Below are 23,651 nucleotides of genomic sequence, written 5' to 3'. Positions count from 1 at the left end.
AGGAGGATGGATGGATGGTCATATTAGTGTTAGCTACATTAGCTAACTAGCTAACCTTTGTGGATGGATGGATGGTCATGTTAGCATAGCTACATTGGCTAGATAACTTACCCTTTTGATGAATGGGTGCATTGATGGATTGATTGACAGGAGGGTGGATGGATGGTCATATTAGTGTTAGCTACATTAGCTAACTAGCTAACCTTTGTGGATGGATGGATGGATGGTCATGTTAGCATAGCTACATCGGCTGGATAGCTTACCCATTGGATGAATGGGTGGATGTTGATAGACAGGAGGATGGTTGGATATTAGTGTTAGCCACATTAGCTAACTAGCTAACCTTTGTAGATGGATGGATGGATGGTGATATTAGCGGAGCTGCATCAGCTAGGTAGCTAACTTTTGTTGATGGATAATAGATTGACAGAAAAATAGAATGGATATGTTTGGATTAGTGTTAGCTATGTCAGCTAACTAGATAGACCTTTGCAGATGGATGGAAGAATGGATTGATGGTAGCATTTATGGATGGATGAATAGATGGGTAGATGAATGGACAGAAGAATGGATTGACGGGTGGATAGATGGTCATATAGCATAGCAGCTAGATAGCTAACTTTTGTTGAAGGATGGATAGATTGACAGAAAAATGGACTGAAGGGAGAATGGATATGTTTGGATTGGCCCTACCCATATTGGCTAAATAGATACCCTTTGTAGATAGATAGATGAATGGATGGATGGATGGTAGGATGAATGGATAAACAGATGGATGGACAGAGGAACAAAATGATGGACGGATAGATGGTCATATTAGTGTTAGCTTCCTTGGCTAACTAGATAACCTTTGGATGGATGGATGGATGGTCATATTAGCATAGCTGCATTGGCTAGATAGCTAACCTTTGTTGATGGATGGACAGAAAAAAATGGAATGACAGGAGAATGGATGTGTATGGATTGGCGCTAGCTATATTGGCTACATAGATAACCCTTGTAGATGGATGAATGGATAGATTGATGGTAGAATGGATGGATGAATGGATAGATGGACAAATAGAGTGACAAAAGAATGGCTTGACAAAGGAATGGAGTGACAGACGTATGGAATGATGGACGGACAGTTGGATGAGTTAAAGAATGGAAGGACAGGTGGACAGAGGGATGGTTAGGTGGACGATTGGATGGATGGGTGGATGGATGGATAGATTGACAAAAGGATGGGTTGACAAAGGAATGGAGTGACACAGCTAACCTTTGTTGATGGATAGATTGACAGAAGGACGGAGGGACAGAAGTATGGAATGATGGATGGACAGTCGGATGCATTGAAGAATGGAAGAACAGATGGACAGATGGATGGTTCGGTGGACGATTGGATAGAAGGAATTACGGATGGATCGATGGATGGACGGACTGAAAAAAAAAACGATGCTACTCTTCGAGGTTAGTATACTTGGTTACCCTGGTTCTTGAAGTTATCTTCTGTGGGGTCTAAATCAACTTCTTACATGTGGGAGAGCTATTTACAAGTTGCTAACGCTAAAAATGATACACTAGGCATTGGAATTTTTTAACAACTGCCAATTGGAGAGGTTACTCACGTCCGTCTCCTTGGCCGCGCTCCTAACTCTGGTGGGCCCTTCCCCCACCAAACTGTGTTTTATTTAAGCAGAACAAAGAAAGAGAAAGAAAGAAAGAAACAGAAAGGTGATACCATCTGGTTTAAAAATACACACTTTTGTGGAACTAGTTTAAGCCCACTTTACATCTTCACTACCTCATATCGATGGAGTCCAAAATTCCAATTTTGGTCCTCAAAAGTGGAAACATTTCGGACAAAAATTTTGGTCAACGAAAACCACTACGGGCAAAAGACGACACAATATGGAGCACTCATACGGGCGTGGTCCTCCTGTTGCCGCCATCTTTGCCGTCTTTCCGGAAGCAGTTGTGGACCTCACCCTGCGGACCGGACCTTCTCCCCCACTTGGACCCTCGAAAGTCGTAAAGCGAGACCTCCCCCGCCTGAGAGCCCCCCCCGAACTTCCCCTGTCCCAGGGAGGCCTCTGAAGAACTGGACCTGGACCTCCTCCGCCGGATCCTGGAGTAGGGCGAGGCCACGACCCCCGGGAGGTCACGCCCGGCCCGGCACCGGGTCTCCTTGTTGTTCTCGATGTAGATGTTCACGGCGAGGACGCCGATGGACTCGGCCACGATGAAGGAGAGGGCGCCGAAGTAGAAGGACCAGCCGTAGTTGTACTGGTTCTTCTTGTCCCGGTCTTTCTTGTCGCTCGGATCGCCAGCGTTGCTCGAGATGAAGACGATGATGCCCACGATGTTGCTCAGGCCTGGAGGAGGAGGAGGCGGGAACGTCAGAGGGGCGGAGCCCGGTCGTCTCGGCGACAGGGGCGGGGCTTACCGGCGGCTACGAATAGGATGCCGGCGCTGAGGAGGATGTTGTTCCTGCGGTTGGAGATGCGGGCCACGCCCACGCAAAGGCCACCCAGCATCAGCAGGACGGTGCTGAGGATCGGGAACAGGCTGGAGGCCCGGACGATCCCTGAAGTCGGAAAGGCATGCGGGCACGTTTGAAGACGACCGGTTTACAGCTATAAAACAACTGTATTTTTTTACTTGGGCCAATTTTTTCAGTCTAAATAATGAAGAGCCTTGGCAACCTCATAACGCTGCAGTAGCACAGAACCAAAGAAACATGCCACTTACTTAACAGTTATTACTGACAAAGTCATCGTCAATCGATCGGTCGACTGATAAAAGTCAAGTTCGAGAGATCGCTCTGTAAAAATGGCTCTTGTCTGCCAAACTCCATAGAGCAGGGGTGTCAAACTCATTTTAGCTCGAGGGCCACGTGTTAGAAAAAGCTCTCTCACTGGGGCCAGATGAGTAGATATGAGAAAGAGAGAAATAGAGAGAGAACAAGAGAAAAAGAGAGAGAAAAAACAAGAGAGAGAAAATGGGCTAAAATGAGAAAGAGTAAGAGAAAAATAGAAAGAAAAAAGATAAAGGCACAGATAAAAAAGAGACAGAATGAGAGAGAATAGATACAGAAAAAAGAATGTCAAAGACAAAGAGAAAAAACAGAACGAGAGACAAAAAAGAGACCAAAAGAAAATATGGAGAAAAAAGGAGAGACAAAAAGGAAGAGAAAATAAAGCGGAAGATGGAAAAAAGAAAACAGCAAGAGAATAAAGAAAGAAAAAGAGACGGAGAAAAAAAAAGAAAGACAAAAACTGCAAGGGAATAAAGACAGAAAGAAAGAGACAGAGAGAGAGAGACAAAAAAGAGAAGGGAGAGAAAGCAAGACGAAGACAGCAAGAGAGTAAAGACAGAAAGAAAGAGACCGAGAAAGAGGAAAAAGAGAAGGAAAAGAAAGATAACAGCAAGAGAATAAAGAGAGAGAAAGAAAAAAGGACAAGAGGTGAAAGATGGAAAGAAAGGTGAAAACAATAAGAAAATAAAGAGATAAAGAAAAAGAAAGAGAGAGAAAAAAAGGGAAGGGAGAGAAAGAAAGAAAAAAACAGTAGGAGAATAAAGGGAGAAAGAAAAAGCGACCAAGAGAGAGAAAAACGAGAATGGAGAGAAAGAAAGATGAAAACGGCAAGACAATAAAGAGAGAGAAAAATGAAAAGAGCAAGAAAGATAGAAAGAAAGATGAAAACAGCTAGAGAATAAAGAGAGAAAGAAAAAAGAACAAGAAGTGAAAGAGAAGGGAGAGAAAGAAAGAAGAAAACAGAGCAAAAGAATAAAGAAAGAAAAATACAAAGAGAGGGAAAGAGAGAAGAAAACGGAGCAAGACAATAGAGAAAAAAAAGAGAGAGAAAAAGGAAAGGGAGAGAAAGAAAGTCAAAAACAGCAAGAGAATAAAGAGAGAAAGAACAAGAGACAGAGAGAGAGAGAAAAAAGAGAAGGGAGTGAAAGAGAGAAGAAAACAGAGCAACAGAATAGAGAAAAAAAGAGAGAGAAAAAGGGAAGGGGGAGAAAGAAAGACAAAAACAGCAAGAGAATAAAGAGAGAGAAAGAAAAAAGGACAAGAGGTGAAAGATAGAAAGAAAGATGAAAACAGCAAGAAAATAAAGAGAGAAAGAAGAAGAGAGAGAGAGAAAAAAGGGAAGGGAGAGAAAGAAAGACAAAAACAGTAGGAGAATAAAGGGAGAAATAAAAAGAGACCAAGAGAGAGAAAAAAGCGAATGGAGAGAAAGAAAGATGAAAACAGCAAGACAATAAAGAGAGAGAAAAATGAAAAGAGCAAGAAAGATAGAAAGAAAGATGAAAACAGCAAGAGAATAAAGAGACAAAGAAAAAGAACAAGAGGTGAAAGAGAAGGGAGAGAAAGAAAGAAGAAAACAGGGCAAGAAAATAAAGAGAGAAAGCAAAATACAAAGAGAGAGAAAGAAAAAAGAAAACAGAGCAAGAGAATAGAGAAAAAAAAGAGAGAGAAAAAGGGAAGGGAGAGAAAGAAAGACAAAAACAGCAAGAGAATAAAGAGAGAAAGAACAAGAGACAGAGAGAGAGAAAAAAGAGAAGGAAGTGAAAGAGAGAAGAAAACAGAGCAACAGAATAGACAAAAATAGAGAGAGAAAAAAGGAAGGGGGAGAAAGAAAGACAAAAACAGCAAGAGAATAAAGAGAGAAAGAACAAGAGAGAGAGAGAGAGAGAGAGAGAGAAAAGAGAAGGGAGTGAAAGAGAGAAGAAAACAGCAAGAGAATAGAGAGAGCAAGATTAAGAGACAGAACGAGAATGAATGAAAAATAAATAAAGCGAAAGAAATCCCGCTTGAGTCGATTTTGGAGTGGCACCTCGCTTTGGCTACATCACGCGGACACATTTCAAAGTGCAGCTCGTTTATCTCTTGCGCTTCTTTCGGCAGCGTCTCGCGGCCTATATTTAAACCCTCGGCGGGCCTTATCTAGCCGGCGAGCCGCACGTTTGACACCCCTGCCATAGAGAAACAAGTCACGAGCACACCCTTTTGGCTCGCCACCCATTATCTTCCCCGCTCTAATAATTAAAGAAAAAGAACATGAAAGGAAGGGGACTCACGCAGGATGTACTCGGAGCTGTCGGTGTCGTAGTCATTATCGTCCGGGAAGTGATCGATGCGGAAACAGCTTCCTTTCTTGATACCTGCGCAATCATAGAGAAGTCCATTTTTTTTCCCTTCCCGATCCCGATTGCGCACGTCAGACCGCATTTTAGGGTCCCATGATTTCCAGGGCCGCCGAATCTATTCTCTCCTTTCGAAGGAATAAACAACGGGAGGGGGATGGATTTGGAATAATGAGTCCTTTTGAGGACCACTCATTTACTTTGAGAACGGGATTTCTCATCGCTTATCCACAGTAGGGCCGCGGGGGTGATGGAGCCTATCCCAGCTATCTTCGGGCAGTGAGCAAGGGGACACTCGGAACTGGTTTTGTGGACAATTTGGACCGGCCAATCAACCTGATATGCTTGTTTTTGGAATGTGGGAGGAAACCCAAGCTAGCACGGGGAGAACATGCAAACTCCACACAGGAGGTTCGATCTCATGACCTCAGAACTGCGCACGCGCACTAACCACTGCTCCGCCGTGCTGCCCATGTCTAATCTATATATAAAATAATCTACGTATAAAATAATCTTCACAGAACAAAACATGAAAGTAGACACAATAAAAATCATTTAAAAAATGAATAAAACAAAAAAAAATCAAAGAAAGCACATTTAAAATATTCAAATTAAATTACCTTTTTTTAAATGAATCTTATCTTAGTCTATTTTTGTAAAATAAATTAATTTTATTGCGTTTGTAAATTTCATTAAAGTAATTATAGAGCAAAATTGAGTTCTAAAATCGTTTTATAAATAAAGAAAAAATAAATTATTCGAAAAAATATTTAGTTAAAAATACATACCGTATACATGGATATTTTAAACAATATATTATTTTTGAAATTGATTATGGAAATAATTTGAAAATACATTTTAACAGTCACAAATTATTTTTAAAATAAGAAAAAAATGAAAATTAAAAATCAATTGTTTACTTATTGTGTTTGTAATTCTATTATTGTTATATTATTATTATTATTATTATAATATCATCATTTATTATTATTTGTTTTATTTATCATATTATTTTTATTTCCACCAAATTGTAGTTTTTGCTTTGTAAATTAAATAAAAAGTAAAAAATAAAAAGTTAATGTTTTGTTCAGTTAGTGGTCTAACCTTGCGTACGATGGTCTTTTCCTCTTCACGTTCTTGTTATTCGACGTGAAGGCGCATATCCTGCATCGACTTACTTTCATGTTTTTGTTCATTGACTGGTTGGCGTTCCAACATATCCTGATTTGTCTTCCTTTCAGTTTTCGTTCAGTTACGGCTCATCAGTGTGAGCGCATTTAATTGTAAGTCTCGAGGTCATAGCCCTCTAGTCGTTGTTCTGTCCATGTGTGGCTAGGTTTCTCGCGTCTTCTAACTTTCTTGTTTTGTTCAGGTAGAGCCAGTTAGTGGTCTAACCTTGTGTACGATGGTCCTGTCGTCTTCACGTTCTTGTTGTCGTTCCATCCACGTGAAGGTATATATCCTGCATTGTCTGACTTTCATGTTTTTGTTCATTGAAGGGTTGCCGTTCCAACATATCCTGATTTGTCTTACTTTCAGTTTTCGTTCAGTTACAGCTCATCAGTGTGAGCGCATTTTATTGTAAGTCTCGACGTCATAGGCCTCTAGTCGTTGTTCTGTCCATGTGTGGCTCTGTTTCTCGCGTGTTCTAACTTTCTTGTTTTGTTCTGTTAGAGCCAGTTAGTGGTCTAACCTTGCTTATGATGGTCTTTTCGTCTTCGCGTTCTTGTTATTGTTCCATCCACGTGAAAGTACGTATCCTGCATTGCCTTACTTTCATGTTTTTGGTCATTGAAGGGTTGCCATTCCAACATATCCTGATTTGTCTTCCTTTCAGTTTTTGTTCAGTTACAGCTCATTAGTGTGAGCACATTTTATTGTAAGTCTTAACGTCGTACCCCTCTAGTCGTTGTTCTGTCCATGTGTGGCTCTGTTTCTCGCGTGTTCTAACTTTCTTGTTTTGTTCTGTTAGAGCCAGTTAGTAGTCTAACCTTGTGTACGATGGTCCTGTCGTCTTCACGTTCTTGTTGTCGTTCCTTCCACGTGAAGGTATATATCCTGCATCGTCCTTTCATGTTTTTGTTTTTTTCAGGGTTGGCGTACCAATATATCCTGATTTGTCTTCCTTACAGTTTTTGTTCAGTTACAGCTCATCAGTGTGAGCGCATTTTATTGTAAGTCTCGACGTCATAGCCCTCTAGTCGTTGTTCTGTCCATGTGTGGCTAGGTTTCTCGCGTGTTCTAACTTTCTTGTTTTGTTCTGTTAGAGCTAGCCGGAACACTATTTTGCTGTTATTTTGTTTTCGAAAGATCTCTTTTCCGTACACGCCATCCCGCAGGACGGTTGCCACCGCGTTAGATATTAAATCGAAGTTTGATCTACGAGCGCATCTGAATTTATAAGATAATTGCATCTTTCCCTCGGACCGAGCGGTCCCGAGACGCCCGAGGGGAAGAAAAAGCATGTCGGATGGCGATAAAACAGGAATCCGGGCGGGACCAGAAAGGCAACACGACGGTGACAATAACTGGAAAGATGAAGAAAAACGAAGAGAGGGAGAAGCGGCGGGGCGTCTCCCCGGAGCGAGGCCCGCATCACGTCACCATGGCGACAACCTCCTCCCGACCGACAATTTGACGGTGCGCTCGACCTCTCGCAGGATGCTTTCGATCCGCAAATGATAAGGCGCCTCATTGGGTCCACTTAGCGACGAAATTGCTTCCCGATAAAAACGACAAGAAGAGGAAAACCCTTTTTTATATACTTAATTTGAAATTTAAAAAAATATATATATATCCTATACATCTATTTTGGTATTGTTGAACTGCAATCAAGTGTAATAATAAGAGAGAGGAAAGCATACTCCTCAATATCTTTTTTTTTTTTGCAAAAAAAACCATAACCTTTGCATTTTTTTAATTTATTGTTGACTTGAAAAAAAAAGAAACAATACATTTTTTTTTTGGACTAGCTATTTTTTTGCCAACCGAAATATAATTTATTTAATTTTCCTTTTAACTCCTAAATATCTATTTTTTTGCCCAAAAAAACATAACCTTTGCATGTTTTTAACTTATTGTTGATTTTAAAAAAATGAAACAATAAATTAAAAAAAACTTTTTTAGACTAGCTATTTTTTTGCCAACAGAAATATAATTAATTTTCGGAAAACGATCTGACATATTTTTCTTTTAAAAACAATATTCATAAATCAGAGGGGCTATTTTTGCCAGCAAAACACAAACTTTTGATTTTTTTTTTTGGTTTACTTATTTTTGATTTCAAAACAATAATACATTACATTTTGTAATTTTCAATATTTCTAGAATATATTTTTCCTTATTTTTTTTCTTGAAAAATTAAGTACAACTAATTTCTATCAACGATTTTTTTTGACGTGTTTTCCTTTTTAAAAATGAAAAATTTTCTCTTGCTAACAGAAATAAACAATAACTTTTTTCCAACTATTTTGCCACTTTTATTTTTTTTTTTTAAACCCATTTTTTTCCCTTAATTTGTATCCGGACGTTTTTCCAACAGAAAATTACACTTTAAATTTAAAGTTCATATAAGTTCATAAGTTCAGGTTTACTATATTGTTAAGTAATGTATTCCTTTATTCATGATTTTCACCGTTCTATTTGATATTCCAACACCAACATGGTATAACAGAACAAAATATGAAATTAAGTCAACACAAGAAACATTCCCAACCTCGGACACAACAAGAGTGCCCTGACAATGAAGACCATGAAACATAATGTCAACCAACTAACTACCTGTAACTGAACAAAACATGACAGGGGACAGCACAGGGATATGTCGGAACATTAACTATCTCTAACCGAACAAAACATGGATGTCAAATGACACAGGATATGTATTTACACCCGAATAGAACGATAACGAGAGCACTAAGAATCATGATATTGCAACACTCATTGACTCTAAATGGACAAAACATGAAAGTGAGATAACACAGAATATCCTGGAACTATGACTAGCTCTAAGTGAACAAAACATGGAAGGCAGATGACACGAGATATGCATTTACACCCGAATAGAACGATAATGAGAGCACTAAGACAAGATTGTGAAACATTATATTGGAACACTAATTCGCTCTAAATGGACAAAACATGAAAGTGAGATAACACAAAATATCCTGGGACTATGACTAGCTCTAACCGAACAAAACATGGAAGGCAGATGACACAGGATATGTATTTGCACCTGAATAGAACGATAACGAGAGCACTAAGACAAGATTGTAAATCATGATATTGGAACACTCATTGGCTCTAAATGGACAAAACATGAAAGTGAGATAACACAGAATATCGTTAGGACTATGACTAGCTCTAACCGAACAAAACATGGAAGTCAGATGACACGGGATATGTATTTATACCCGAATACAACGATAATGAGAGCACTAAGACAAGATTGTGAAACATTATATTGGAACACTAATTCGCTCTAAATGGACAAAACATGAAAGTGAGATAACACAAAATATCCTGGGACTATGACTAGCTCTAACCGAACAAAACATGGAAGGCAGATGACACAGGATATGTATTTGCACCTGAATAGAACGATAACGAGAGCACTAAGACAAGATTGTAAATCATGATATTGGAACACTCATTGGCTCTAAATGGACAAAACATGAAAGTGAGATAACACAGAATATCGTTAGGACTATGACTAGCTCTAACCGAACAAAACATGGAAGTCAGATGACACGGGATATGTATTTATACCCGAATACAACGATAATGAGAGCACTAAGACAAGATTGTGAAACATTATATTGGAACACTAATTCGCTCTAAATGGACAAAACATGAAAGTGAGATAACACAAAATATCCTGGGACTATGACTAGCTCTAACCGAACAAAACATGGAAGGCAGATGACACAGGATATGTATTTGCACCTGAATAGAACGATAACGAGAGCACTAAGACAAGATTGTAAATCATGATATTGGAACACTCATTGGCTCTAAATGGACAAAACATGAAAGTGAGATAACACAGAATATCGTTAGGACTATGACTAGCTCTAACCGAACAAAACATGGAAGTCAGATGACACGGGATATGTATTTATACCCGAATACAACGATAATGAGAGCACTAGACAAGATTGTGAAACATTATATTGGAACACTAATTCGCTCTAAATGGACAAAACATGAAAGTGAGATAACACAAAATATCCTGGGACTATGACTAGCTCTAACCGAACAAAACATGGAAGGCAGATGACACAGGATATGTATTTGCACCTGAATAGAACGATAACGAGAGCACTAAGACAAGATTGTAAATCATGATATTGGAACACTCATTGGCTCTAAATGGACAAAACATGAAAGTGAGATAACACAGAATATCGTTAGGACTATGACTAGCTCTAACTGAACAAAACATGGAAGTCAGATGACACGGGGTATGTATTTACACCCAAATAGAACGATAATAAGAACAAAACCGTAAAAAATTATGTTAGAACACTAACTGGCTCTCAATGAACAAAACATTAAAGTATGACACTGCACAATATCCTTGAACTTTAACTAGCTCTAACTGAACAAACTGTGAAAGATCGACAGCATAAGATATCTACTCGCACGTAAATAGAACAAGGACAGCGCTGTGATGACAAACCGGTGAAACGCAATATCAGAATACTTACTAAATGACTCAAACGGAACAAAAAATGAAAGTGCAGAGAGGAACCGTAATCCGACAAATCCGCAGAAGATACGAGCGCCCCCGTATACACCCGAAACCTTTCGAAATCAAACCCTTAAGAGCATCAAAGAGGCAAATTCCCCTCAGAAACACGGAACATGACAGTACTAAAAGTACAGAACATGACAGAGCAGGACTGAAAGTGTGTTTGCGTGGGTGTAAAATGCTCTTCCCCCCAAAACTTGAAATGGACGTGACGTTCTAAGTGCGTCGTGAGCTTTGAGGAGAGCGAATGCCTCTTTGATTTTCGAGAGCAGTCTGCATTTTTAATCCACTTTCTGTAAAGGCGCTCGCTCAAAAAGTGAAAGGTAGCGCATGAAATCGGCTCATGGTGCCCGAAAATAAAAACCCAAATGACCTGATCAGGAAAAAAAGTAACTCGTTTTAGCTGTGCTCGGTTTAAGAGAAACAGAACCGGGGAAGGGGAGCGAGAGAGAGAAGGTAAGAGAAAGAGAGAAGGACTGAGAGAAAGGGAGAGGGCACAATAGAGAGAGAGAGAGAGAGAGAAGAAAGAAAGAGAAAGAAATAAAGAGAAAAAAGAAAATAAGAGAGAAAGAACAAAATGATAAAAGAAAAGGACAGAGAAGGAAAGAGAGAGAAAAAGAGGGTATGAGTCTGTGAGAGGGAAAATAAATGAGAATGGGAGAAAGTAACAAATCTGTTTTGATATCAATCCAATCTATCCTGTTGTTTAATATTGGTTTCCAGTTTCGTTCCTGTCTAGTTTGTCCTGTTTAATTTCGTTATCCTATTTTGATATCAATCCTGTCTGTCCCGTTGTTTAATATCGGTTTCCAATTTCATTCCCGTCTAGTTTGTCCTGTTTAATTTCGTTATCCTATTTTGATATCAATCCTGTCTGTCCCGTTGTTTAATATCGGTTTCCAATTTCATTCCCGTCTGGTTTGTCCTGTTTAATTTCGTTATCCTATTTTGATATCAATCCTGTCTGTCCCGTTGTTTAATATCGGTTTCCAATTTCATTCCCGTCTGGTTTGTCCTGTTTAATTTCGTTATCCTAGTTTGACATCAAATCCTATCCGTCCTGTTGTTTAATATCGGTTTCCAGTTTCGTTCCCGTCTAGTTTGTCCTGTTTAATTTCATTATCCTATTTTGACATCCATCCGGTCTGTCCTGTTGTTTAATATTGGTTTCCAGTATTCGTTCCCGTCTAGTTTGTCCTGTTTATTTTCGATATCCTGTTTTGATATCATCCCTGTCTGTCCCGTTGTTTGATATCGGTTTCCAATTTCATTCCCGTCTGGTTTGTCCTGTTTAATTTCGTTATCCTAGTTTGACATCAAATCCTATCCGTCCTGTTGTTTAATATCGGTTTCCAGTTTCGTTCCCGTCTAGTTTGTCCTGTTTAATTTCGTTATCCTATTTTGACATCCATCCTGTCTGTCCTGTTGTTTAATATTGGTTTCCTGTATTCGTTCCCGTCTAGTTTGTCCTGTTTATTTTCGATATCCTGTTTTGATATCATCCCTGTCTGTCCCGTTGTTTAATATCGGTTTCCAGTTTCGTTCCCGTCTAGTTTGTCCTGTTTAATTTTGTTATCCTGTTTTGATGTCAACCCTGTCTGTCCTGTTGTTTGATATTGGTTTCCAGTTTCGTTCCCGTCTAGTTCGTCCTGTTTAATTTCGTTATCCTATTTTGATATCAATCCTCTCTGTCCTGTTGTTTATTATTGGTTTCCAGTTTCGTTCCCGTCTAGTTTGTCCTGTTTAATTTCGTTATCCTGTTTTGATGTCATTCCTGTCTGTCCCGTTGTTTAATATCGGTTTCCAGTTTCCTTCCCGTCTGGTTTGTCCTGTTTAATTTCGTTATCCTAGTTTGACATCAAATCCTATCTGTCCTGTTGTTTAATATCGGTTTCCATTTTCGTTCCCGTCTAGTTTGTCCTGTTTAATTTCGTTATCCTGTTTTGATATCAATCCTGTCTGTCCTGTTGTTTAGTACCGGTTTCCAGTTTCGTTCCTGTCTAGTTTGTCCTGTTTATTTTCGCTATACTGTTTTGATATCATCCCTGTCTGTCCTGTTGTTTAATATTGGTTTCCAATTTCACTCCCGTCTATTTTCTCCTGTTTATTTTCGCTATCCTGCTTTTGATATCAATCCAAGCCCTTGTTTAATATTGGTTTCCAGTTTCGTTCCTGTCTAGTTTGTCCTGTTTATTTTTGATATCCGAATTCATTATCTATCCTGTCTGTCCCACCCTCCCCGGTATCGTCCCCAGCCGTCCGATATCTGCTCGAGCAATTGGTATCGATCTCATCATCCTCTGCTGCCTAACGTGCATGACTCCCCATTTCCCGTAAAATAAAAGGCTTGTGTGAGAAACGTCACGCGTTTGGGTCCTGATCCTGTTCCGGTTCATGACCGTAACACCCTGGGTGTTAAAAGTCAAGACTGCGTTCAGAGAGATAACTTGTGCAGTGTAAATCGTATTCAACACTTTTTTCTTTATTTTTTTAAACTGAGTGTTAAATGTGTGTGAGTCATATAGGCTACTTGATCTCACTTTGAAGGGTTTTAACACTTTCAAGATTTTCTTATTTTTCACACTGAAAATTTATTTGAAGCCTTTTATTGCATTAACTCTTGAATATTTGAGAGTGGCGGTAGAAAACCTATGCTAACTCTTTTATGTGTTGGGAATTAAATATCCAGGGTTGAGTAGGGTTACTTTACCTGGATTACTTTCAATTACTTTCGGATGACTCCAATACCAAATATGCTCATAAAAGACAAAAGAAACTCAATATGAATAAAATGATGACTGACAACACGTGGTAAGCTTTCTCTCCTGGCTTTGATCTCTTTGATCTCCGGCAAAACTAACATAAATTGCAGGGTTGGGTAGGGTTACTTTAACTGGATTACTTTCAATTACTTTCGGATGACTCCAATACCAAATATGCTAATAAAAGACAAAAGAAACTCAATATGAATAAAATGATGAATCACAACACGTGGTAAGCTTTATCTCCTGGCTTTGATCTCTTTGATCTCCAGCAAAACAAACATAAAATGCAGGGTTGGGTAGGGTTACTTTAACTGGATTACTTTCAGTTACTTTTGGATTACTCCAATACCAAGTATGCTAATAAAAGACAAAAGAAACTCAATATGAATAAAATGATGAATCACAACACGTGGTAAGCTTTCTCTCCTGGCTTTGATCTCTTTGATCTCCGGCAAAACCAACATAAATTGCAGGGTTGGGTAGGGTTACTTTAACTGGATTACTTTCAATTACTTTCGGATTACTCCAATACCAAATATGCTAATAGAAGACAAAAGAAACTCAATATGAATAAAATGATGAATCACAACACGTGGTAAGCTTTATCTCCTGGCTTTGATCTCTTTGATCTCCAGCAAAACGAACATAAAATGCAGGGTTGGGTAGGGTTACTTTAACTGGATTACTTTCAGTTACTTTTGGATTACTCCAATACCAAGTATGCTAATAAAAGACAAAAGAAACTCAATATGAATAAAATGATGAATCACAACACGTGGTAAGCTTTCTCTCCTGGCTTTGATCTCTTTGATCTCCGGCAAAACCAACATAAATTGCAGGGTTGGGTAGGGTTACTTTAACTGGATTACTTTCAATTACTTTCGGATTACTCCAATACCAAATATGCTAATAGAAGACAAAAAAAACTAAATAGGAATAAACTTATGACTCACAACACATAGTAAGCTTTCTCTCCTGGCTTTGATGTCTTTGATCTCCGGCAAAACTAACATCAAATGCGACGGAAACAAAATGAAAATAAATCCAAACCGCTTGCCAACATCATTTTTGCCGTTCCATGTATTCCGTTACTCCCCAAGCCTGCACAAAATTGAGTAATTTTATTCATATTTAGTTTCTTTTGTCTTTTATTAGCATATTTATATTGGAGTATTACAAAAGTAATCCAGTTAAAGTAACCCTACCCAACCCTGTAAATATCATAATGTACCGTTTACCAAATTGTTCGAGTTAGTTATCTGACTCCATTAACCTACATTCACCCAACAATTTATGCGCGCTCGTTTCTTGAGGGAAAAGATTAACAGGAAGCCGACATTTTCACACGGGGGCAGATTTAATTTCATTGATAATTTAACTAAGTGTACTCCATTGAAAATGGCCGAATTAGTGACATTGGAGTCTCTGGGAAGCCCTCTTCTGAAGTCCTTTAGCTCTCTCCTATTCACAATCTTCTCCCCGCATAATGACATGCCGACTCCTCCCATGGGCGTGCCAAGGAAGCCCCCCTGGGCGTCGTGATGTCTGGAATACTCAAAACAACACTGAGCGTTTCTACGTCATCAGGGCCTTTCTGCGACTGGATGTGCTGATTATTTTATCAGCCTTACGTCCCGTTCCCGCCGTTCCTGTAAACAACATTTTCCACCAGGGGTGCCCTGACCACAGCCCAGTCAGTGAATATCTTTTGTATTGAATGTAATTTGTATTCAATCGTATAAAATCCTTTATAGTCCAATGTATAAAATCCTTCAGATGTATCACCAACACTGACTCTGTTGGCGTAAGACCACCAGGGGAGTTAAAACACTTTAACACTGCATATTTAACACTGGTCAATTAACTGTGTCCCCATTCATTTCAGGCGTCCCTGCGTCCTAGACGCATCATTTTTGCTGGGCATCGTGTCAAATCAACGTGCGTCCCCGGGACGCAACTTTTTTGACACCAAATTGTCATTATTACCCGATTATTTTTTTTAACAAAGGTTTACCGCGCTCCAAACTTTTCGTCAGGCAGATCCGCCATTGTTGTTTTTGTCTCGCGGTTCGAGTTTTCGTCCGCAGATCTCGTTGTTTCGAGATGACGTCGTCGTTGTGGTGCTTGTCGTCGAGGGAAGGTGAAAGTTAAGTATGCCTCCGAAAAAGTTAGTATTAGGTGCAAATCAACACAAAATTGGTCATTTCTTCAGTGTCGGTAATAAGTCGAAACTTAATGCAGAAAGTGATAACAACGGCAATAATTCCGGCACGAAAAAACGGCGGAGAAATTCTTCTAAAGATCGCGGAGGCAAGGAAAACACGTGTGTTGAAGCCAACGATTTCACAGCTAAAATGAACACTGCATATGACCTCGCTTTTATTTTGAAAAGCCCCAAAAAGTAAAGTGAATTTCGGGGTTACCTTCGATACAGCAGATCCTCCAAAGTCCGGAGTGCGTCAGGTCTCCTTTGAGTCTTTGCGCCTGCGCGTCGTCGAGCGCGCTGGCGTTAGTGGCGTTGCAGACGTGCGCGCGCGAGTAAAGCCAATAATCGGTGCCGATGGCGATGCTCATCAAACTGAAGGCGCAAAAGGCGCCCGACGCGGCTAGGAGCGTCTGGGGTCCGCGTGCGCGACACGTCATGGCCGCGCGCGTGCGCGTCACAAGCCTGCGAGTTCGGAGGAGGGTTCGACTTCTTGGGTGCGAGACCCCCGAGCGCAGCGCTGCCTCGTTTCAGAGTGAAGGAAAGAATAAACGCCGGGACCACACCTACAACCGCTGAGGTGCGTCCAATAAGAGGAGAGGAAGTAAAAATGGCAGCATCCCCGGTATTGGCCGCAGGAATGGATTCCAAGAACCAAAAGGAGACTGAAGAAAATGATTTTTGGACGCAATTCACACATAGTCATGTGTGTACAGAAACAAAACAATGAAGTAAATGCATTTCTGCAGCGCTTTTCAAGTCACTGAAGGGCTCCCAAAGCGCTTTACAATGTGCTTCACACTTACCCGTTCACACACACACTCACACACCACTAGGGAGTCGGCCTCCAAAAGTTTTGAGGATAATCAAGATGCTAAATGGTAAATAGTCTGCGCTTTTCAAGTCAATGAAGACCTCCCGAATCGCTTTACAATGTGCTTCACACTTACCCATTCACACACACACTCACACACCAATAGGGAGTCGGCCTCCAAAAGTTTTGAGGATAATCAAGATGCTAAATGGTAAATAGTCTGCGCTTTTCAAGTCAATGAAGACCTCCCGAATCGCTTTACAATGTGCTTCACACTTACCCATTCACACACACACTCACACACCAATAGGGAGTTGGCCTCCAAAAGTTTTGAGGATAATCAAGATGCTAAAAGGTAAATAGTCTGCGCTTTTCAAGTCAATGAAGACCTCCCAAAGCGCTTTACAATGTGCTTCACACTTACCCGTTCACACACACACTCACACACCAATAGGGAGTCAGCCTCCAAAAGTTTTGAGGATAATCAAGATGCTAAATGGTAAATAGTCTGCGCTTTCAAGTCAATGAAGGGCTCCCAAAGCGCTTTACAATGTGCTTCACACTTACCCGTTTACACACATACTCACACACCAATTGGGAGTCAGCCTCCTAAAGTTTTGAGGATAATCAAGATGCTAAAAGGTAAATAGTCTGCGCTTTTCAAGTCAATGAAGACCTCCCAAAGCGCTTTACAATGTGCTTCACCCTTACCCGTTCACACACACACTCACACACCAATAGGCAGTCAGCCTCCAAAAGTTTTGAGGATAATCAAGCTGCTAAATGGTAAATGGTATGCATTTATATAGCGCTTTTCAAGTCAACGAAGACCTCCCAAAGCGCTTTACAATGTGCTTCACACTTACCCGTTCACACACACTCTCACACACCAATGTAGAGTCGGCCTCCAAAAGTTTTGAGGATAATCAAGATGCTAAAAGGTAAATAGTCTGCGCTTTTCAAGTGAATGAAGACCTCCCAAAGCGCTTTACAATGTGCTTCACACTTACCCGTTCACACACACTCTCACACACCAATGTAGAGTCGGCCTCCAAAAGTTTTGAGGATAATCAAGATGCTAAAAGGTAAATAGTCTGCGCTTTTCAAGTCAATGCAGACCTCCCAAAGCACTTTACAATGTGCTTCACACTTACCCGTTCACACACACTCTCACACACCAATAGGGAGTCGGCCTCCAAAAGTTTTGAGGATAATCAAGATGCTAAAAGGTAAATAGTCTGCGCTTTTCAAGTCAATGAAGACCTCCCAAAGCGCTTTACAATGTGCTTCACACTTACCCGTTCACCCACACACTCACACACCAATAGGGAGTCAGCCATGCAAGGCGCCTACCTGCTTATTGGGTTCGTTAGGGATTCAGTGTCTTGCCCAAGGACACTTTGACATATAACACAGAGGAGCTGGGAATCGAACCTGTGACCTCTTGATCCTAAGCTCTACCTCCTGAGCTAATGCCACCCTAAAGTTAAGTTTAACCTACTTTTGGAAGATGGCCTTCAAGAGGCCCTCCTCCGTGATAGATGGTGAAAAAAAAAATACAACCAAAAAGAATACAACTATTTTCTCTACCGCATCTAGTTTTCTTTCGGGAATCGAACTTGGGACCTCTTGATACCAAAACGAGCGCTCTACCTCCTCGTAAATTCTATTTTTTGCATGCTTGCATCAAAATGGGTTGACATCGAATTATTAATCCATTCTTTTTGCATGACATCGTTTATTTATTGCACTGAAGAGTTCATATTTTTCATTCATATTTTATTGTTTGGTATTTTCAGGGATTTTGTGTTTTTTGTTTTTAAAATGTGTTCAACGTGTAAAAGACTAAATTATTTTACAATATTTTATGTAGATCTTCTCGGAGAGTGGAGTCCCAAAAGAAAAAAAAGAAAACATTTACCCCAAAAATTAATACCTTTTTTACGTTTTTGGGACGCCATTTTGAAAAGGGGTGGGGCGTCGTTAGGCCCCTCCTTTTCCTACCAACTAATTGACGTGTTTTTCGTCTTTGAATTGAATGTAGTTCGAGCAGTTTTTTCCTGTGTTTCCTCAAGTAATTTAAGTACTTTCTTTGCAACTAAAAACAGAAATACAGGTACTGTCATTCCTTCGTTTTTTTGTGTTTTTCACGCTATCTCAGTTGAACCATTGCATACTGTCTTTTATTTTGAAACTTTGCAGTTAATCAATGCTCAAAAACTGACGAACAGATCTAAATGCTCGGCTGACTCACACGGGAATTTGAATATCTTGCCAATGAAGTGACTTTTGCCTTAATTTGCTATTTAAAAAAATCCTGTGAAAAGCAAAGATCGTTTATCTGAATTATAAGAGGAAGTTGGCAATTAATACCACGTGAGGCGAAGGGAAAAGGAAGCAAAATAAACGGTAAGTAAAAGTGTTTTTTTTTTTTAAACTAGCGGTGAAAAAGAGTTGTGATTTTTATAGAAAGCAACTGTATGTCTTAATAACAAACTTTTAGTTCCGAAAAAAATGCAATTGATACTTGATGAAGGGCTTCTCGTTACTTCCTGTTCAAACAGGAAAATGTTTGGTTTCTTTTTTAATCGGTTTAAATGATATTGAGATTAAATAACAATACATTTAGTTTTTAATTTTATTATATATATATATATAGGTAGCATTCGGTATGGATTTTTAACCAAATATTCTTATTTTTAATTATTATTTTGAAATGTTATTTATCCGTGCCCTAATAATCGTTCACAGATTACCCAGAATGCATCGAACGTCATCATATTTTTTTTAATAACTGCAACTGTACCTGAAATATTCTGGTAGGTTAGCTATTATTTTAAACAGCATTGCTGCAGCAGGGCACAACTACCATAATCCCCCAAGATCTCATTTAATAATATTATATCTATCTTCTTCTACAGAATTTATAATGGGTTTTGAGAATCTCCCATCCGGAATACATGGGCCCATTCATTTCTATGGGTAGTCATGGAAACGAGGGCTTTTCCAGAGGGTAGTCATAGTAAGCAGGGACTGTCCAGGGTGGCTTAAGGGGGCCCGACCCACATTACCTTTAACCATAGGTAAATGGTGATTTCCAAAGAGTGTATGCTAGTGAGAGGATGCTAACAGCAATGTGCGCCGCCAGCCCAAGTATTAGCGATGAGAGGTTGATGTTAGCTTACTCATGCTAGCATTAAAAACTGTTGGCGATTAGTAGCCAGCCCAAGTATTAGCGCAAGCTAGCTGTCGGCAATCCCTACTTCTTCATAGTAAAAAAATTTTGGTCATGGCTATGTTTTAACGACTTCATATTTACAAATTATGCTAATGGATTCATGTTAAAGACTTATGTTTATAGATACATGCTAAAATGTGATGTTAAGGGCTGAATGCTAACTTTTTCGTGCAAAAATTTTTTGGTAATGGCAATATTTTAACGACTTCATATTTACAAACTATGCTAATGGGCACATGTTGATGAGTTATGCTAATGGTTACATGCTAAAAAGTGATGCTAATGGTTGAATGCTAACTGCTTCATGCTAAAAACTATGCTAATGGGCACATGCTAACGAATCAGCAAAATAAATGGGCTCAATGGATTCCGGATGGGCCAACTCAAATCGAACGGCCCATTCTACTTGAACATGTCCCCCCACAGAACCAAGTTAAAAACTTTATGCTAACTCATAATGCTAACAACTCAACGCTACCGGTTCTCTACCAACATCTGCCAGATCAATCACAACTCTTACAATTGCCGCGGGAATTGTCTAGTATATCTATATAATACACACATATATATATATGTGTGTGTAACCGCGGTGTACCTGTCCCACCAAAGATCCACATTCACGCTGGACTGGATGATGAGATTTTTATCATAGTTGCTGCAAATGAATGAGTCACAACACATGGTAAGCTTCTCTGCTGGCTTTGATCTCGTTGGCAGCTCGTTGTAGACTGCTCCAAACATATCAAAGAGCTTTCTTTTCAGTTTACATAAAATACATTTTGGAATATCACAATACATTTTTACAATACATATTACTGTGTGGGTTCAAATCCAGCTCCAGACTTCCTGTGCGGAGTTTGTATGTTCTCCCCGTGCTTGCGTGGGTTTCCTTCGGGCACTCCGGTTTCCTCCCACATTCCAAAAACATGCATTTCAGGTGAATTGGCCGGTCCAAATTGTCCCTAGGTGTGAATGAGCAAGTGAGTTGTCTGTCCCCGTGTGCCCTGCGATTGGCTGGCAACCAATTCAGGGTGTCCCCTGCCCACTGCCCGGAGATGGCTGGGATGGGCTCAAGCCCCCCCGCGACCCTAATGAGGATAAGCGGTTTGGCTAATGAGATGAGATATTACTTTTAACAAGAGATCGTATAGTGTTTTTTTTTTTTTTTTTTTTTTTTTTTTTTTATAACGTTTACAATGAATTCAACATATTTTGCTTTAGTCTGAATTTTAACCAACATCACCCTTTTTATATATATGACAAAATAGATATAATAACAATACTGAGTATAAAAATGGGTACAATTTACCTGCAGATGAAATGAGTCACAACATTAGCTTCTCTGCTGGCTTTGTTCTCTTTGATCTCTATAAGGGGAATTAACATTTTAGCACAACAGAAACAAAACGAAAATAAATCCAAACGGCTTGACAACACCAATCACATTCCTGTGAAATTTGTCAGCTTTGGTTTTAATGTTCAAAATTAACTTTTTGCGGAGCACCAAAAGATGGTGTCTTACCGTTGGCAGCTCGTTGTAGACTGCCAAAAAACCCCACCTTCCTGTTGCAAAGTCTAAAGCCAAACCAAAGCTTACCACGTACCAGCAGGTGGCACTGTTGGACTCATCATTGCGGGACACTTACACAAAAACTACAACATATTTCAGCAGGAATTTCAATAAAACAAAAGTTATTATTACACCCGTTACATATATATATATATATATATATATATATATATACCCAGAATGCATTGCACAAAACTTAATATAAGTGTTGTTCAAAGTAGAAGGATGCGATTTGGTGCTGGCAAAAGCTTGTATTATTTAATTTATTGTTAAATTTGCTAGCTTCAGCTATTGCTAATCTCCTTTTTTTTTTTTTTTACATTTTCCAGTATTCCAAGATGCGTGATGGCGCCATGCTGCCTCCATTTGGTAAGTTTTGGTACTGCAATAGATAAAAACAGTTACATTTAATGTGTAACAGCACGTTTCTTTTATTCCATTTACTCAAGTTTCATGGTTGTTGTCGGGTTTTTAAAAAATATATATATTTTGTAGATTTTATCCTGAGAACTTGAGCCGATTCTCCGATAAATAGCGTACCGAAGGATGCAATAAGATGAAAAGGTCATATTGCGAGTTGCCGTGGAGTTTTAAAAAAAAAGAGAAGAAGAAATAAACAGGAAATTGATTTTTTTTTGTTTTTGATCGCTATCGGTATTGTATGAAAGGTAGGACCAATAAATCCGATATTTGAATGGAGGCTTTATACACGCGTGTGGCAGAATAGGAAAGTGAAAGAACATAGTATGGTTGAAATATTTTTTGGGTCGTGTTCTGTACTTTCATGTTTTGTGCCTTTTTGGCATGGTAAATTAAGTAATCTATATTCTCGTTGTCATGGGACTCTAGTCCCATTCTAGCCATGTTTCAGTATATTCCCTGTGTCCTCTCAATTTCATGTTTTGTTCAGTTAGCGGCAGTAGGTGTTCCAACGTGTTATCTGTTGCCTTTCGTGTTTTGTTCATTTGAATCTAGTGTTTCAACACTATATTTTATGGTGTCGTCGCCATAGCACTCGTGCTGTTCTTTCCACGTGTGGGAATATTCCTTCTGTCGTTGTCTCACCTTTCATGTTTTGTTCCGTTAGAGCTGGTCGGTATTGGAACATTATGTTGTTTTATCCACTGGTTAGTATATTCTCTCCATCCCATCCTTTCATGTTTCTTTCGCTTAGTGTTCCAACGTATCCTTTGTTGTCTTGGTTTCGTGTTTTGTTTGGTTACAGCTAGTGGATGTGCTTGACTAATATTTCATGGCGTTGTCTGAATGGCACTCTACCCTCGTTTTTCCATGTTTTGTCCAGTAAGTTCGTCTTCCAATATTTCCTTTTTTTATTTTACTTTTTGTCTTTATTTTATGTTTTGTTTATTTAGATCTAGTTAGTGTTTCAACACACAATTTTATGGTGTCGTCGCCATAGCACTCCTGCTGTTGAATGTTTTTGGTGTCGTTTCACCTTTCATGTTTTGTTCTGTTAGAGCTGGTCATTAATAGAACATTGTTTTTCTGTCCACTGGTTAGTATATTCTCTCCATCCCATCCTTTCATGTTTCTTTCAGTTAGTTGGTGTTCCAACATATACTGCGTTGTCTTTGTTTCATGTTTTGTTTTGTTACAGCTAGATAATGTGCGTGCCTAATATTTCATGGCGTTGTCGGCATGGCAATCCACCCTCATCTTTCCATGTTTTGTTCAGTAAGAGTAAGTTACTCTTCCAATATTTCCTTTTTTTATTATTTTATGTTTTTTCTTTATTTTATGTTTTGTTTATTTAGATCTAGTTAGTGTTTCAACGCAAAATTTTATGGTGTTGTCACCATAGCATTCTTGCTGTTGTTCTTTCCATGTGAGGGGAGTGTTTCTGGTGTCGTCTAACTTTCATGTTCTGTTCTGTTTGAGTTGGACGATATTAGAACATTATGTTGTTTTATCCACTGGTTAGTATATTCTCTCCATCCCACCCTTTCATGTTTCTTTCAGTTAGTGTTCCAACATGTCCTGCGTTGTCTTTGTTTCATGTTTTGTTACAGCTAGATAATGTGCGTGCCTAATATTTCATGGCATTGTCTGAATGGCACTCTACCCTCGTTTTTCCATGTTTTGTCCAGTAAGTTCGTCTTCCAATATTTCCTTTTTTTATTTTACTTTTTGTCTTTATTTTATGTTTTGTTTAATT

General features: G+C 39.2%; 1 protein-coding gene across 1 annotated transcript; it reads right to left on the bottom strand.

Moving 5' to 3' along the window:
• LOC148360605 (voltage-dependent calcium channel gamma-4 subunit-like) lies at nucleotides 1-16,355 on the bottom strand. The gene is made up of 4 exons (XM_088342994.1): nucleotides 16,074-16,355; nucleotides 5,068-5,151; nucleotides 2,426-2,566; nucleotides 1-2,354 (listed from the first exon to the last, which is right to left on the bottom strand). The coding sequence occupies exons 1-4, from the start codon at nucleotides 16,291-16,293 to the stop codon at nucleotides 1,900-1,902; spliced, it is 900 nt and encodes a 299-aa protein (XP_088199120.1). The 5' UTR covers nucleotides 16,294-16,355; the 3' UTR covers nucleotides 1-1,899.
• Nucleotides 16,356-23,651: the final 7,296 nt, after the last annotated feature.

The sequence above is a fragment of the Urocampus carinirostris genome, chromosome 8 (assembly GCF_059441175.1).
Source record: "Urocampus carinirostris isolate Australia breed hairy pipefish chromosome 8, RoL_Ucar_1.0, whole genome shotgun sequence".
Lineage (NCBI taxonomy): Eukaryota > Metazoa > Chordata > Actinopteri > Syngnathiformes > Syngnathidae > Urocampus > Urocampus carinirostris.
Note: the sequence above shows the minus strand (reverse complement) of the source record. Positions and strands in the feature narration are given on the sequence as shown.

Bases quoted from the DNA above. Each gene is read 5' to 3' on its own strand.
- LOC148360605 (XM_088342994.1), bottom strand. From the start codon at position 16,293: ATGACGTGTCGCGCACGCGGACCCCAGACGCTCCTAGCCGCGTCGGGC. The intron at 2,567-5,067 runs GTGAGTCCCCTT...TTCCGACTTCAG, and splicing joins CAGCTCCGAGTACATCCTGC to GGATCGTCCGGGCCTCCAGC. The intron at 2,355-2,425 runs GTAAGCCCCGCC...CTCCTCCTCCAG, and splicing joins CATCCTATTCGTAGCCGCCG to GCCTGAGCAACATCGTGGGC.